At 33.8% G+C, this 12343-nt stretch overlaps 1 protein-coding gene across 10 annotated transcripts; it reads left to right on the plus strand.

Moving 5' to 3' along the window:
• Positions 1–2571: 2571 nt before the first annotated feature.
• LOC107857697 lies at positions 2572–8263 on the plus strand. 10 transcript variants are annotated; one of them, XR_007051155.1, is made up of 4 exons: positions 2572–3491; positions 4174–4314; positions 4419–4637; positions 5744–6073. XR_007051155.1 is itself a non-coding variant. In XM_047405020.1 (3 exons), the coding sequence occupies exons 1-2, from the start codon at positions 3135–3137 to the stop codon at positions 4629–4631; spliced, it is 807 nt and encodes a 268-aa protein (XP_047260976.1). In that variant the 5' UTR covers positions 2666–3134; the 3' UTR covers positions 4632–4637; positions 6514–8263. The 10 variants fall into 10 exon arrangements, 8 of the variants coding, with proteins under 8 accessions (XP_047260995.1, XP_047260976.1, XP_047260985.1 ...); XM_047405020.1 differs by lacking the exon at positions 5744–6073 and adding an exon at positions 6514–8263 and having other exon boundaries at positions 2666–3491; positions 4182–4637; XM_047405029.1 differs by lacking the exon at positions 5744–6073 and adding an exon at positions 7686–8263 and having other exon boundaries at positions 2666–3491; positions 4182–4637.
• Positions 8264–12343: the final 4080 nt, after the last annotated feature.

Here is a 12343-nt window from a genome sequence, read left to right on the forward strand (position 1 = left end):
AAAATAAAAAATAAAAGAAAAATAAAGGTTGAGACAAATGAATTTTTAAAAAAAAAAAGTGAAGAAATAGATAATGTTTGAGAAAAAGAAAAAAGAGAAAAAAATAAAGATTGAGTCAAATGAATTAAAATATGAAAATAAAATTAAAGAAAAAAATAAAACAAAAGGTAAAAATAATAAAAATAAAAATAGAATTTGAGAGATAAATGAGTATGAAAAGTTTAAAAAGATTTGAGGTGTAGATGATAAAATTATACTTATGCTATACTAAAAAAGAAAGGAAGAGTAGTTTTTAAAATTTTTTCTTATTGGGGTAAAAAATTTACTTTTTGATAACTTTGTCTTCTTTTCTTTATCCGTGGTTGATTTTCCTTTGTTGTTGTATCTATCTTCTTTTTATTGCTCTATATCTCCATTATTGCTTCATATCTTGCATCTTCCAGCTGTCGTTTTTATCTTCTTCTATTCTAGTTGAACTTCTGAGACAATATTATCTTCTCCATTACATTTTGAACATTGATAGTCTGGATATTTATGTCCAATTAACTTGCAATATCTGGTTAATAATTCTTTCAAAATAAATTTTTCTCTAATGGCTCTGGCGATAGTTTTTTTCTCTGGATTGAGTAACGTCAAGATCCATTGCCTAACGTCTTCTATAGCTACTTCTCGTAGTTCCTTTGAATTTGAGTATACTATTACATTACCTCTTGAATAATAACTCCATATAGGATTTTTGTTGCGATAAGTGTTTGCTAACTCTTTTCGAATAATTCTACTATGAAGCAACTACCATGAACTTATTTTATCATATCATGATTGTTAGGAATTTATGAATTTAGCTATTCATAATAGTAAATGAATATACCTGTTCTGCTAGGTTTGGTAATTCTAAGCTTTGTTCCTCCATAGATTTTTCCATTAAAATATACCTGTTTTTAATAAATAAGCAAAATATTTGTTGTGGACAAGAGATTTTGTGCTTCAATGTATGAAGGCTTACCTTCATCTGAGCGAATGCTCTTCCATTTATAATACTGAAATCGAATATTTTACACTGTTCTAACTTTACACGTAGCTACATACTATTCCTAATCTTTTAGATAAAGTCTTAAAAACTTAAAAAGGTCAAAAAGCCTATAGTAGGCTAATAATGGTACCTAACCTAGTAAAGACTAACTATACAATGTCTTTTACCTAAAAGAAATCAAAAGCTATAATAATTCACATGTTGAAATCTGTGGATAGAATGTCTCCAAATGGATATGTGGGTAGAATATCTCCAAATGGAGCTTATCGAATTCCCAGACTGCAGCATATATCAATACTTCAGGCACCTTAGAATGAAACCCAATTGCCTGTGCAAGGGCCTATTAAAGAACAATAGGCATGAGAAAAGCATAAGGCATCCGAGAACACAGTTTTTCAACATTTTCAACATTTAATGAGTTGACACGGAGAACACCATCCAAGTTAAAACACTCTCATTGCTCTCTCCAAATCCTAATTGAACCATTGGCAAATTTTAATCTGATTAAATATGTATTTAGCATATAGTCAAAAGCCATGGTTAGCTATTTGCCTTTCTCCACAACCATTTATGCAGTTAGACTCTAGCTGGTTTTAATTATCAAGAGAATTCAGATGCACTTATACAAGAACAAGCTCTCATAGCTCTTTTTCAATCAAACAAACAACCTAGCGATTTTTAGAGAACCTTGGGCCACATGGATTCATAAATATAGGAGAAAAATCAACATCAGATGGATTTGACCATGTTGCAAATGATCATATGCAAGTGCATAAATACTAGTAAGAGAACCAAAGATTAAGAAATATTTATTGTTCGTTAAATCCTAAGAAAAGTTGTTAGAAACTAGAAATACAAAATAAGCTTAGTAAACAAACTTTGCAATCAAGGTTTAACGTGTTGACTGCTATGATTTACAACTACACGCAAAAAAATCACATCTAAAGCCTGCGTCTTTGGACTTTTAAGTAGCAAACAAATTCATAAACCTCACGAATCTGCACACAGTGCAGAGCTAATACATTACAGACAACCCTCAATGCTTGACAAATGCAACCTTATCAAATAAAAAAGACATTTAAACAGTAATAAAAGAAAAATTAACTGCCTTCCATTATACTCATTATATTATCCTAAGCTCTTTATTTCCAATGTTTTGGAACTTTTTTGCTCTCTAATATGATATAATCTCATGAAGAATCAATCACTCAACTATGCCTCAGTGCCAATACTCCCTCCATTTCAATTGGTTTGTCTAACTTTTCTTTTTAGTTCGTTTAAAAAATAATGTCTCTTTTCATGGCATGTTTAAGACCAAAAAATTAAAAGATATTTTGGTACATTTAATATATCTTTAATTTAAGAGTTTCTTTCACTTTCTTAAACTCCATGCCAAGTTAAAATAGGACAAACAAATTGAAATGGAGGGAGTAACTTTGTCCTGGCACTCCAACAGGAATTAATCATATTATAAGACAATTTATGAACTCTCTAAGTGTTTGGCTTATGGAATAATAACTAGTTTAACGAAAAATTCACCTTCGCAATCAGATTTGGACACTATTAAATGAATGTCGGTTACTATTAACCAAGAGAAAGAACAAAACATCACTGAAATACAATCATATCAATTGTGACAAATATCATAACTTTGAAGAGGAAAATTCGATTTAAAACTCATGCTAGTATCTTTAAATAAATTGAGTCCTGAAAACATCAAAACTTTCAAAATTATCAGGTACATCCATATTCACAAATTGAAATACATGTATCTATGTTATGCACAAGTGATAATATACCTATAAAGAGGTTAAGAGAGTAAGAATTAATTTTATTACATTACAGTATGGATATATGCTGCAGCTTGGGAATTCGATAACAACTGAAACCAAAGCTCTATATCTCCCTTAATCCTTCTCACAGCGAGCCGATATGTGTCAATAATTCTGAGGATCTGTGGGTAGAATATCTCCAAATGGAGCTTACGTACCTAAATAAATTAAAGGCCCGCAAAGTTGTACTAGGAGAAGATAAGGGAACACTGGCTCATTCTGGCAAAAATGCTAAAGAGAAATAGTGGAGAAATGAAAACAAGGAATTATTTATGGCCCTTGATGATAAAAGAGACGATGACAAATTATCCAACCACGACGGAGACTCAAAGGAGAGACTAGATTTATTTTTGGAACAAGGTTTAAGTGTTCTTCAGACAGTTTACAGTGGTTCTATAAAAGCCCTCCCTTCAAGTTTCAGTTTAAGAACACAGTTTCTTGAGATAGTAGAAGCAACAAATTTAGCTCATTCAGAAGATATGAGAAATGAGATACTTGCTGATATGAAAAGAGACTTTTCAAAAGAACCAAAATATTGGGATTGGCTTGTAAGACAGGAAGTGATTGATCTTAATAATCCAGAGAGTACTGAAGCAGTGACAGCTGATCAATTAAGCAGAGCAATTCAGGTAATTCTAAACCTTATCCACATGTTCGATTTTGATGTTATAATCCAATCCCTATATTGCATGTCTAATGTAATAATTTCTGGATCTATTTTATCGAAGATCTTGTGAAAAGGACATTTGTTTGCCAGAAATTTAGGCTTGCTATTTTGAAATAGAAGGTTTATCCTCAGTCATTGTTGCTCCAATTCTCCAGTCTAAGAAAAAGTGGCATAAATTCTGGAATTACCCTTCTGAGAGTCCCTTAGTGTGGTTGGAAGATTGTTCCTTCATCTGCAACAGAGCGTGCTATTTGAACTTTACTGTCGAGGACAATTTTGTACTTCTGTAGTGGCTAATTTAGATGACATCTACCAAAAGTCTTTGGTTGCAGATGAAACATGATGAGGCTTGTGCCCAACTGTTAGAGATCTTCCTAGTTTTATGATTTGATGTACTCTTTCAGTGCACTGGTAGCAAATCACTATATTGCAGAATATCCTGTATAATTTTCTCCATTCATTATCAGGTGCAGGCAGCTGTATCATGATTGTTGTATTTTCTTTTTTTTGGGGATGAGGGGGCAGGGGTGGGGGCAGGGGTGGGGGTAGGGGGTGGAGAGGTGAGAGGTTTGGAGATTTCATTAGCTACAGTTCTCTTATTATGGTTTATATCTGTACCTTGCTGACAAGGCTTCCTGCATCAGTTATGTAGGTTTATGAGGAGAGTATAAAATTTATGCCTTGGGCCTCAATGTTTGATTGTTATGCAAAGTTCTTGATGGATGTCATCCATTTTAAAAATCACGGAAGTCAATCTTCTGAGCACTTCAGTGCAACTAGTCATGGTATAGATCCTATTTCACATCTCTTGGTAGTATATGAGAAGGCTGAAACAATGGGGTGCATCACAGAGGATCTTGATTGTCAACATGTTTCTTTTCTACTGCAGCTTGAAAAAGTAGATGAAGCTAAGGCCTTGGCGGCTAAATTTTGTTATGGAAAATTTTCAGCAGCAGTGTGGCTATGGGCTTTACGGTTCTCAATAGAAATGATATTTATCCAGAGTAACTGTACTCCAAATAAGGCAGTTCTGTCTTCTTTCTTTGAACCCCTGAGAAATGTTCTATTGGAAGTGCCCATATCAGAAGCAGAAACCATATAGCTTATGGTAGGCCAAAGCTTAAACCTTTCCCTGTTAGAGGCTTTGTCATGCATTATCTGATGGTGATAAAAACTATATTTCTCTTTCTGTGTTAGCTGTGATATATGATCTTGCTTTCCAGTTGCATATATCAATATTTTTCCTGCTATTTCATATTTGTTGTAGAGAAAATTATGCAGATGAAGCTGAGTCCGTCCTAGATATTACTGATTACTTGTAAACTGAGCAAGGGTATATATTTTGCTTCTTTTTTGACATGTAATTCTCTATCTTTGTACTGATGATTAATCTACTGTTTCTAAGAATAATAAAAAGATCTTCTGTTATTTTAATTGATTCCTTTTGCGAGCATTGAGGCTTGATACCTACAATAGCGTATCCTACATATAAGATGCATGTCTGGGAAGCGCTTACATGTCAGCACATTTCATTCAGTGTACGTTATGTTGGGTATGTGGATATGTATCAGTGGTTGAGACATGCACATCACTACACCGTTTCACTCGCTTTTGTGTTATGTTTTTCTTTTTCTATTTGCTTTTCTTACTTTCTTAGAATAGGGAAGTATACATTGAGGGCTTTATGTGATTACATTTATAATGCAAGTTTGAGCAGTATTTATATGTTGGCAGATGCAGATCCCATTGAGTTCAGTGAATGTTACATTGTTGAGCATATGTTAGCATGTTGGAGACGTATAAGTAAATGACGAATGCATGTGGCAACACAGTTTCACTGTTGTTTGTCTGTTTTTGGCATAGAGTAGAATTCATAAGAAGTGCATGATTTGTCCTTGTCTATGTGGAGACTAAACTAATTTTACCCAACAGAAACATTAAATTGTTTCTCAGCAGTTGTTAGGATAGAAGCTCTAGCTGATCCCAAAGATATTGATCTCTTGGAGCAAGTTCCATGGTATTTTGATCAAGCACAAGAATCCTCTTTATTTATCATTTTAATTTTTCTTTCGAGTACATGCCATTCGGTTTGATTTCCTTCGATGCTCTAGTTTTACTAGTTTTGAAAGAGTGGAATATTTATTAACTTTAGCTTCTTAGATCCATTTACTACAAAACAAATCTTAAGATCCATTTACATTACATATTATGCAGGCACTCAAATATTTCTCCACTCATAAGTTCTTTCACAAGTTGGTTGAGATCTCTATGATTTCACTGGCCAAATATGGTGGAAGTGATGATGGGTTTTCCCTCTTTGCTACCATCGTCAATTTTGTTCTGCAAAATAATGGATTTGAGAGTGCTAGAGAGTTATATAAGAGATATGCTAGTGCTGATTGATTATTGTCATGTATATACAGTGCAATCATCTATGTTTGATAAAATATTCTATTATAGTGAATCTGTTCTTATATGTTAACCTGAAAGACTTGTTTAAGAGCGTGGAGAAATGTGCTGAGCCACTTTTTTAGGTTACGGGAATACGGTCTACAAAATGAACCCTCTTCCAACTGGATCAATTTATGAACCAATCATGGTCCTTCACTATTGCATTAACTAATCAATTATTTTCTGAAGTTGATTTAGGTTAGGTACCGTGGTAGTTCACACTTGCTTACTAGTATCAAAAAGATTAACCTGGTTATTCCTTGATGCAAATCTCTAACTTGATATTTAAAATTCAGGGACTTCCAGGTATTGAGTAATCAATACCTGGTGACGTTTAATCAAAACTTCAGTATTGAGTAACTTGATGTTTAAGCAATACCTAGGCTTTATTTTTCAGTATTATTTTAATCAAAACTTCTCCAACATGTGGGATCAATTTTAGGGATGCTATTATGCTAGGTGATGTTTCAGTTGTGTTCTTTAAAGAGCACAAACGGTATATGTTCAGACTGACATATGACTGCCTTGTGCAGATTCCTTACTTTACCACATCCTGGACTTTCTTTATATAAAAATTGCATTGAGCTGGAAGTGAACGTTGCATCTAGTGGAGAAAAGATTAGTCTTGGCAATGCCCGAAAATTATTTGACATTGCAGTCACAACTTATGATCAAGATGTCGGATTGAGGCAAGACTATTACAATATAGAAGTTAGTAGGCAATGTTTCCTTCTCCTTCTCCTCCTCCTCCTCCTCGTTTGGCGAGCACATTATTTTTCTCACTAAGACAAATAGCAGAAGAATGTTCAGAGATATGATGGGAATTAGAGGAAAAAGACGTGTGATGTTTCAACTTCGATTGTAAACCCAAATTGAATAAACAGAAGTGTCTTCTCTCTTACAAGTTAAGCTTTTAAATGATCACATCTAGACATAGTTATAAAGTTCTTGAGTTCTAAGTCTTATTGTCAACGCATAAGCAGTTATTTCCAATTGATTCATGATAAAGAATCATGCCCACACGTAAGGGTGCATGATGAACATAAAATAAAAACGTAAGGGTGCATGATGAACATAAAATAAAAACTACTGATGGCATCCCTCTAATATTTTATATTTTTAAATGTACTTGGAATTTGTATGTGGTCTCAAATTCATTCTCTAAAAAAAATAGATGAGGCAACTCACACATCTTAGTAGTCTCCGTTCACTTTGATGTGGGTGATAGGGAAAAGTAAATCATTTGTTTGATATAATATTTTTATATGATCTACTAATAGTGACGTATTTATGTTTTTCTTGGATAACCGTGGTGCTCGGGTCAGCTTCCGGGCACCTTGAATAATTCTACGGGTACCTGCTATCTCTCACCAACACAAGTACCGGGTAACTCTATCCACCAAGGCTTGGACTGATAGGAAGAAATCACTTGGTGTTTTTTACCAGACCTCGGGTTCTCAACCTACTTGATTGAGCCACACCCTTTGTGGGGTGGGTGGGTGGGTGGGTGGGGGATAGAAAAGTTGTATATGCTGCTATTTATTATGTTCACTTTGTAAAAGTTACGTTACTCATGGTCACGGACTATGGGTATTTGCTGCTATTTATTATGTTCACTTTGTAAAAGTTATGTTACTCATGGTCATGGACTAAGGATAAATGAGTAAGCATCTAGTGCTGATTCTTTCTTCTAACTACTGCTCAGATGGGAACATCAGAAACTGCAGCAGCCATTCACTGGCGAGCACGGAAAACCCTTAAGAAGAGTATTTCCCTCCCAGCCCCCTCACAATGATCAATCTCTGAATATGGGAACACGTTCAAAATTTTAGCTGGGAAAACTTTGAGCAAGTAATATGACCAAAGGTTCTATCCGGAGGGCGGGCTAATGTGATTTCTTATGCAATGCACCATCTCTTATCATTGAGCTGCCAATCTTGAACTGCATCACAATCTGCAGTATTGGTTCTTTTCTGATGACTTACTTTAGATCTTACGTGATCTGAGTCACTGTCAAAGGAGCCTTACTATATTCTCAGGCAAGACCTTGACAGCAGCTGACAGCTGTGATATAAAGCTTTCAAGGAGAGCTTTAATGTCACTCAATTTAATTTTTTTGCTCTCTCAAATTACTTTGGCCGACAATTTTATAGACTAGTATCTTTAGCTTTGTATGTGAAAAAAATATTCTACGATCTTTATCAAGAAAGCCTTGTAACTTTAAATAGGAATTGAAGCTATCTGGCTGAATTTGTTGGTAATCCCTGGAGTTTAGGTCTGAAATTATTGTGTTGTTGAATTCCAGCTTTCTGATTGCAATATGCACCTAACGTATGCACTTTTTGGTGATTTAGATCTTATCGTATTGTTTTTGATGATTTGCGCCCTAATCTCCTTAGGAATATTGTTTTTAGTGATTTACACCCTAATTCTTTTTTTACAGCATGTCTCACAAAGTGGGGTCTGGAGAGGATAGAGTGTGCGGTAAGTTTACATGTATCCCGGGTGAGCTAGATAGGCTGTTTCTGAAAGACCCCTAGTTCAAGAAAAGATAATTCCTTTTTATATTTATATAGTATATATCTGTTATGTAATCTTTGCAGTTGTTTTCTTAAGGGTGTTAGTGCGTGAGGTCTTTTATTTCAGTAGGTAAGCACTTTTTTTGTTGCTAATGGTGTTTTTTGTGTGGTAATAATGGGTTTTGAGAAAGTTGGGATCTTTTGACTTAATTAAGGTGGTTTTGTAATGAGTCATCCTATCCTTACAAGCTTCACTTGTGGGATTATACTTGTGGGATTATACTGGGTCTCCACTTGTCGAATTACAGTGGGTATGTTGTTGCACATGGTTTAGGATTTAGCCCAAGTCAAGAATACAATTGAAATATCAATAATCAATAATATTCAACATACACTTCGGATCTTTTGCTGCTTTCCGTTATTGGAATCGTAGGATTTGGTAATGGACTACTCATACCAGATTTCTATACTCTATATGTCTTTTCACATGTGTTCATTAGAATTCAAGTACAATCAAACTCAAAAGAAGAGTAAATCACGTTCTGGAAAAGCTCAAACACATAACATGCATGTCTCAGTGGCTTTGGACTTCAATGAAAATGCTAAACTAATTTGTATTTTGTTAATTAAGTTCAAAGCTTGGCAAAAATGAAAAACAAGTTGCTTATTTTTAGTCTACTCTATCTTACTATAGTGATATATCTCAATCTGAAATGTTCTAATGAGATATTGAAGTGTTGATGAAAGAGATCGAAGACATTGAATGGAGTAATGCTGTAAAGAGAGAGTATGAATTTGGTGTATTTCTTTTAATTGAGCAAATATTTTTATTCAATTTTTGCTTTGGGGTTTTCAGCTTAATTAAACATTCCTTTATTGCTTTCTTTTTCTTTTCTAATTTTAGTTTCCTGATTTACCTTCATAAATAATTGAAAATGATGACTATTTGTGAACTTGTAAGAATCTAAGGAGATTAGGGTGCAAATGGTTTAAAAAAATATAGAACTAACTTCTTTATCATAAAAAGGGCCTGAACGTTAGGGTGTAAGAATATAGAGAGATAAAGTAGATGTTTGGACACATTTTGGTTGAAGTTGAAAAAATTAGTAGCATTTGAATTTTGAAGTTTGACCTTGAAAGAGAATTTGGATGTCCTTGTTTCTTAGTAGTATAATAATGTTTTCATGTTGAGTGCTTTAGTTTTTGCTTTTTTCCTTTTTAAAATTAAATATGACCATTGACCATATATTAAAAGGGAAAGTACATCCATGCTCCCATAGGAGCAAATTAATTACAACCAAATGTCGTTTTCTTACAAAAAATACCCCCAAATTAATTACATTTGATACCCTCAGCCGACCTAGATGAGAACTCCCCCGATAAAAGGCACACGACCTTTCTTCCGCAATTCAAAAAAGGAAAACTATGTTCCTTTCCAAAATTTACTCCCTTCTCTGATTTTTTTTCTTCCCCAATTTAAATTGGCCATACCACAAAAATACCAATGGAGCAAATTGCGATTCTCGTATAGTATCACAAGAGTTAAAACTCAGAGCAACAGTACATCACTACTGATGTTGAGGCTGTACTGGTTGAATCTACTGTGAATTACAGAACTTTGGTAGTAGAAATCTAAAATCAGCTCAAAATTTTTACTAGTGCAAACATTGACATCAAATAGGTAATTATACCTGAATATTCGTTATTAATATAGTTAATCATATAGGCGTGAAAGTTTACATTGAATTGGAAAAGAAGAATCCTTACATCACTTTCTATGCTTTAGTGATATCCTACAATCACACACCAATTGAAATAGATACGCCAATGCTTGATCGCCCAGAAACACTAGCAAAAACACATATACGCCAATGTTTGATTGCCTAAAAACATCAACAAGAAAAAAAACTTATAGACTTTGCTAGAAACAAACACATCCTATAACACTGATGGGTTAGATTTCTTCATGAGGAATTCCGTTCAAGAAACATAATTACAGACATATTCAAGCAAGCAATAGAAGTTTACCAAATATCCACTGACAAACACACACTATCACATGATTTACAACAACATTCATATGTTATATAGGTATCACACCCATTTTTGCATAATTTTTGAGTTTGATCTTGAAAACCTTCCTACCAGATAAAATGAATTCACGCCATAATTTTGTTAAATCATAAGTGAAGTGTATATACATGACAAAATTATTGATCCAATAGCATATGTGTAAAAGTTTTTTCGCGCTTCTGAATATTTAAATCAAATCAATATATACTTGTCAATATGCTTGTACATACATTTTTCACTTAATTATAATTAGTTAATATATTATCATTTAGTTAAATTACTTAATTATGATAAGTTGATATAGTTTATATAAGTGCCCGACATGAGTATATTTTTAGGGTAGAGAGAGCATGCCAATTTTCTACTCCCCTTGTCCCAAATTTTGAAAATCGACTTTTTAATTTTGATATGAAAATTTTAAACTTTTTAAAATAAAATTTACTTATTTGTAGATTACGTAAAAAAATTTATGAATCCAAATAGTTGACAATTCAAAAGATCTATAAGGAATGTGAAAATGTTTCATCAAATCTTTCCCACCTTAAGCATGGAAATTTTGAATGCCTTGGTTTGAAGATTTGGAGATTTTGTCAATTTTCATTTCCAAATTTGGCATTTTGAGTGATTAAACTTCTAAATTTAGGATCTGAAAACCTAATATCGATGCATGCAAATAGCTTAAAACATTGACAAAATTTCGGCAACGTGGCTACTAATTCTGGTAGAGCTGATCCACCAGATGAATCTATGAAGCAAAAGAAAGTGGAAGGAGAGAAGAAGTAGTGTGTGGCACCGAAGTATGTAGATTTACTGAAGACTAAACCCTACGTGCATGAAAAAAATAAGGTCCCTTCTAAACCAGTCATAATGATGCACAGGGAACCAACTATGACATAAAAGTTATCTGAAGTAAAATCCTTGATCCTACAAGAGAATTTACAGTATGCAGTCATTGGTAAGTTCTCTTATGAAAAATTGGAGGTTAATGTATTACGAAAATCTATCCCACTTCAATGTGGTATAAAAGGAGAAGGTACAATCGGGGTGATGGATTCAAGACATATTTTGATAAGATTGAGTCAACTAGAGGATTATATTCACTTGTTATCAACAGTAGCATATCATATTAAGGTCAATGATATGTATTGGCAAATGTAAATCCTCAAATGAGATCCATGGTTTGAATCGGATATCGAAACAACAATAGGAATTGCATGGATCTCCATTCCATATTTACCACCAAACTTCTTTGCTAAAGAAATAATTTTTTCTATTGCATCTGCTATTGGAAAACCATTAATGGTAGACATGGCTACAAAAAACCACACAAGGCCAAGTTGTGAAAGAGTGACGATTGAAGTGGACCTTATGGCTAAACTACCACATAGAGTGAAGATCAATGAAGAAGATGATATAAGTGGAGAGATCAAGTCAAAGTGGATAAATATTCAGTATGACCACAAGCGAAAATACTATAAGGAATGTTGCTTATAGGGTCATGATGAAGCCTCTTGCTGGAACATTCACCTGAAGATGTATGAGAAGTTCCAAGGATAAAAAGAGGGCAAAGAATATGAGAATGATAAGGAAAAGAGGAAGGAGCAAGGATAGAAAGCTGCAGCAAAGGAGAACAATAAGAACCAATGGTTACAAAGAAGAATCAAATACAAAAGGGACAAGTATGGGCATATAGTTAGAGAGGTAGAGGACAAGGTAGAGGAGATCCAGACATCAAATGCATTTGATGTATTGAATCAAGAACAACAGGAGA

Source organism: Capsicum annuum, chromosome 2, assembly GCF_002878395.1.
Source record: "Capsicum annuum cultivar UCD-10X-F1 chromosome 2, UCD10Xv1.1, whole genome shotgun sequence".
In the NCBI taxonomy this organism is placed as follows: domain Eukaryota; kingdom Viridiplantae; phylum Streptophyta; class Magnoliopsida; order Solanales; family Solanaceae; genus Capsicum; species Capsicum annuum.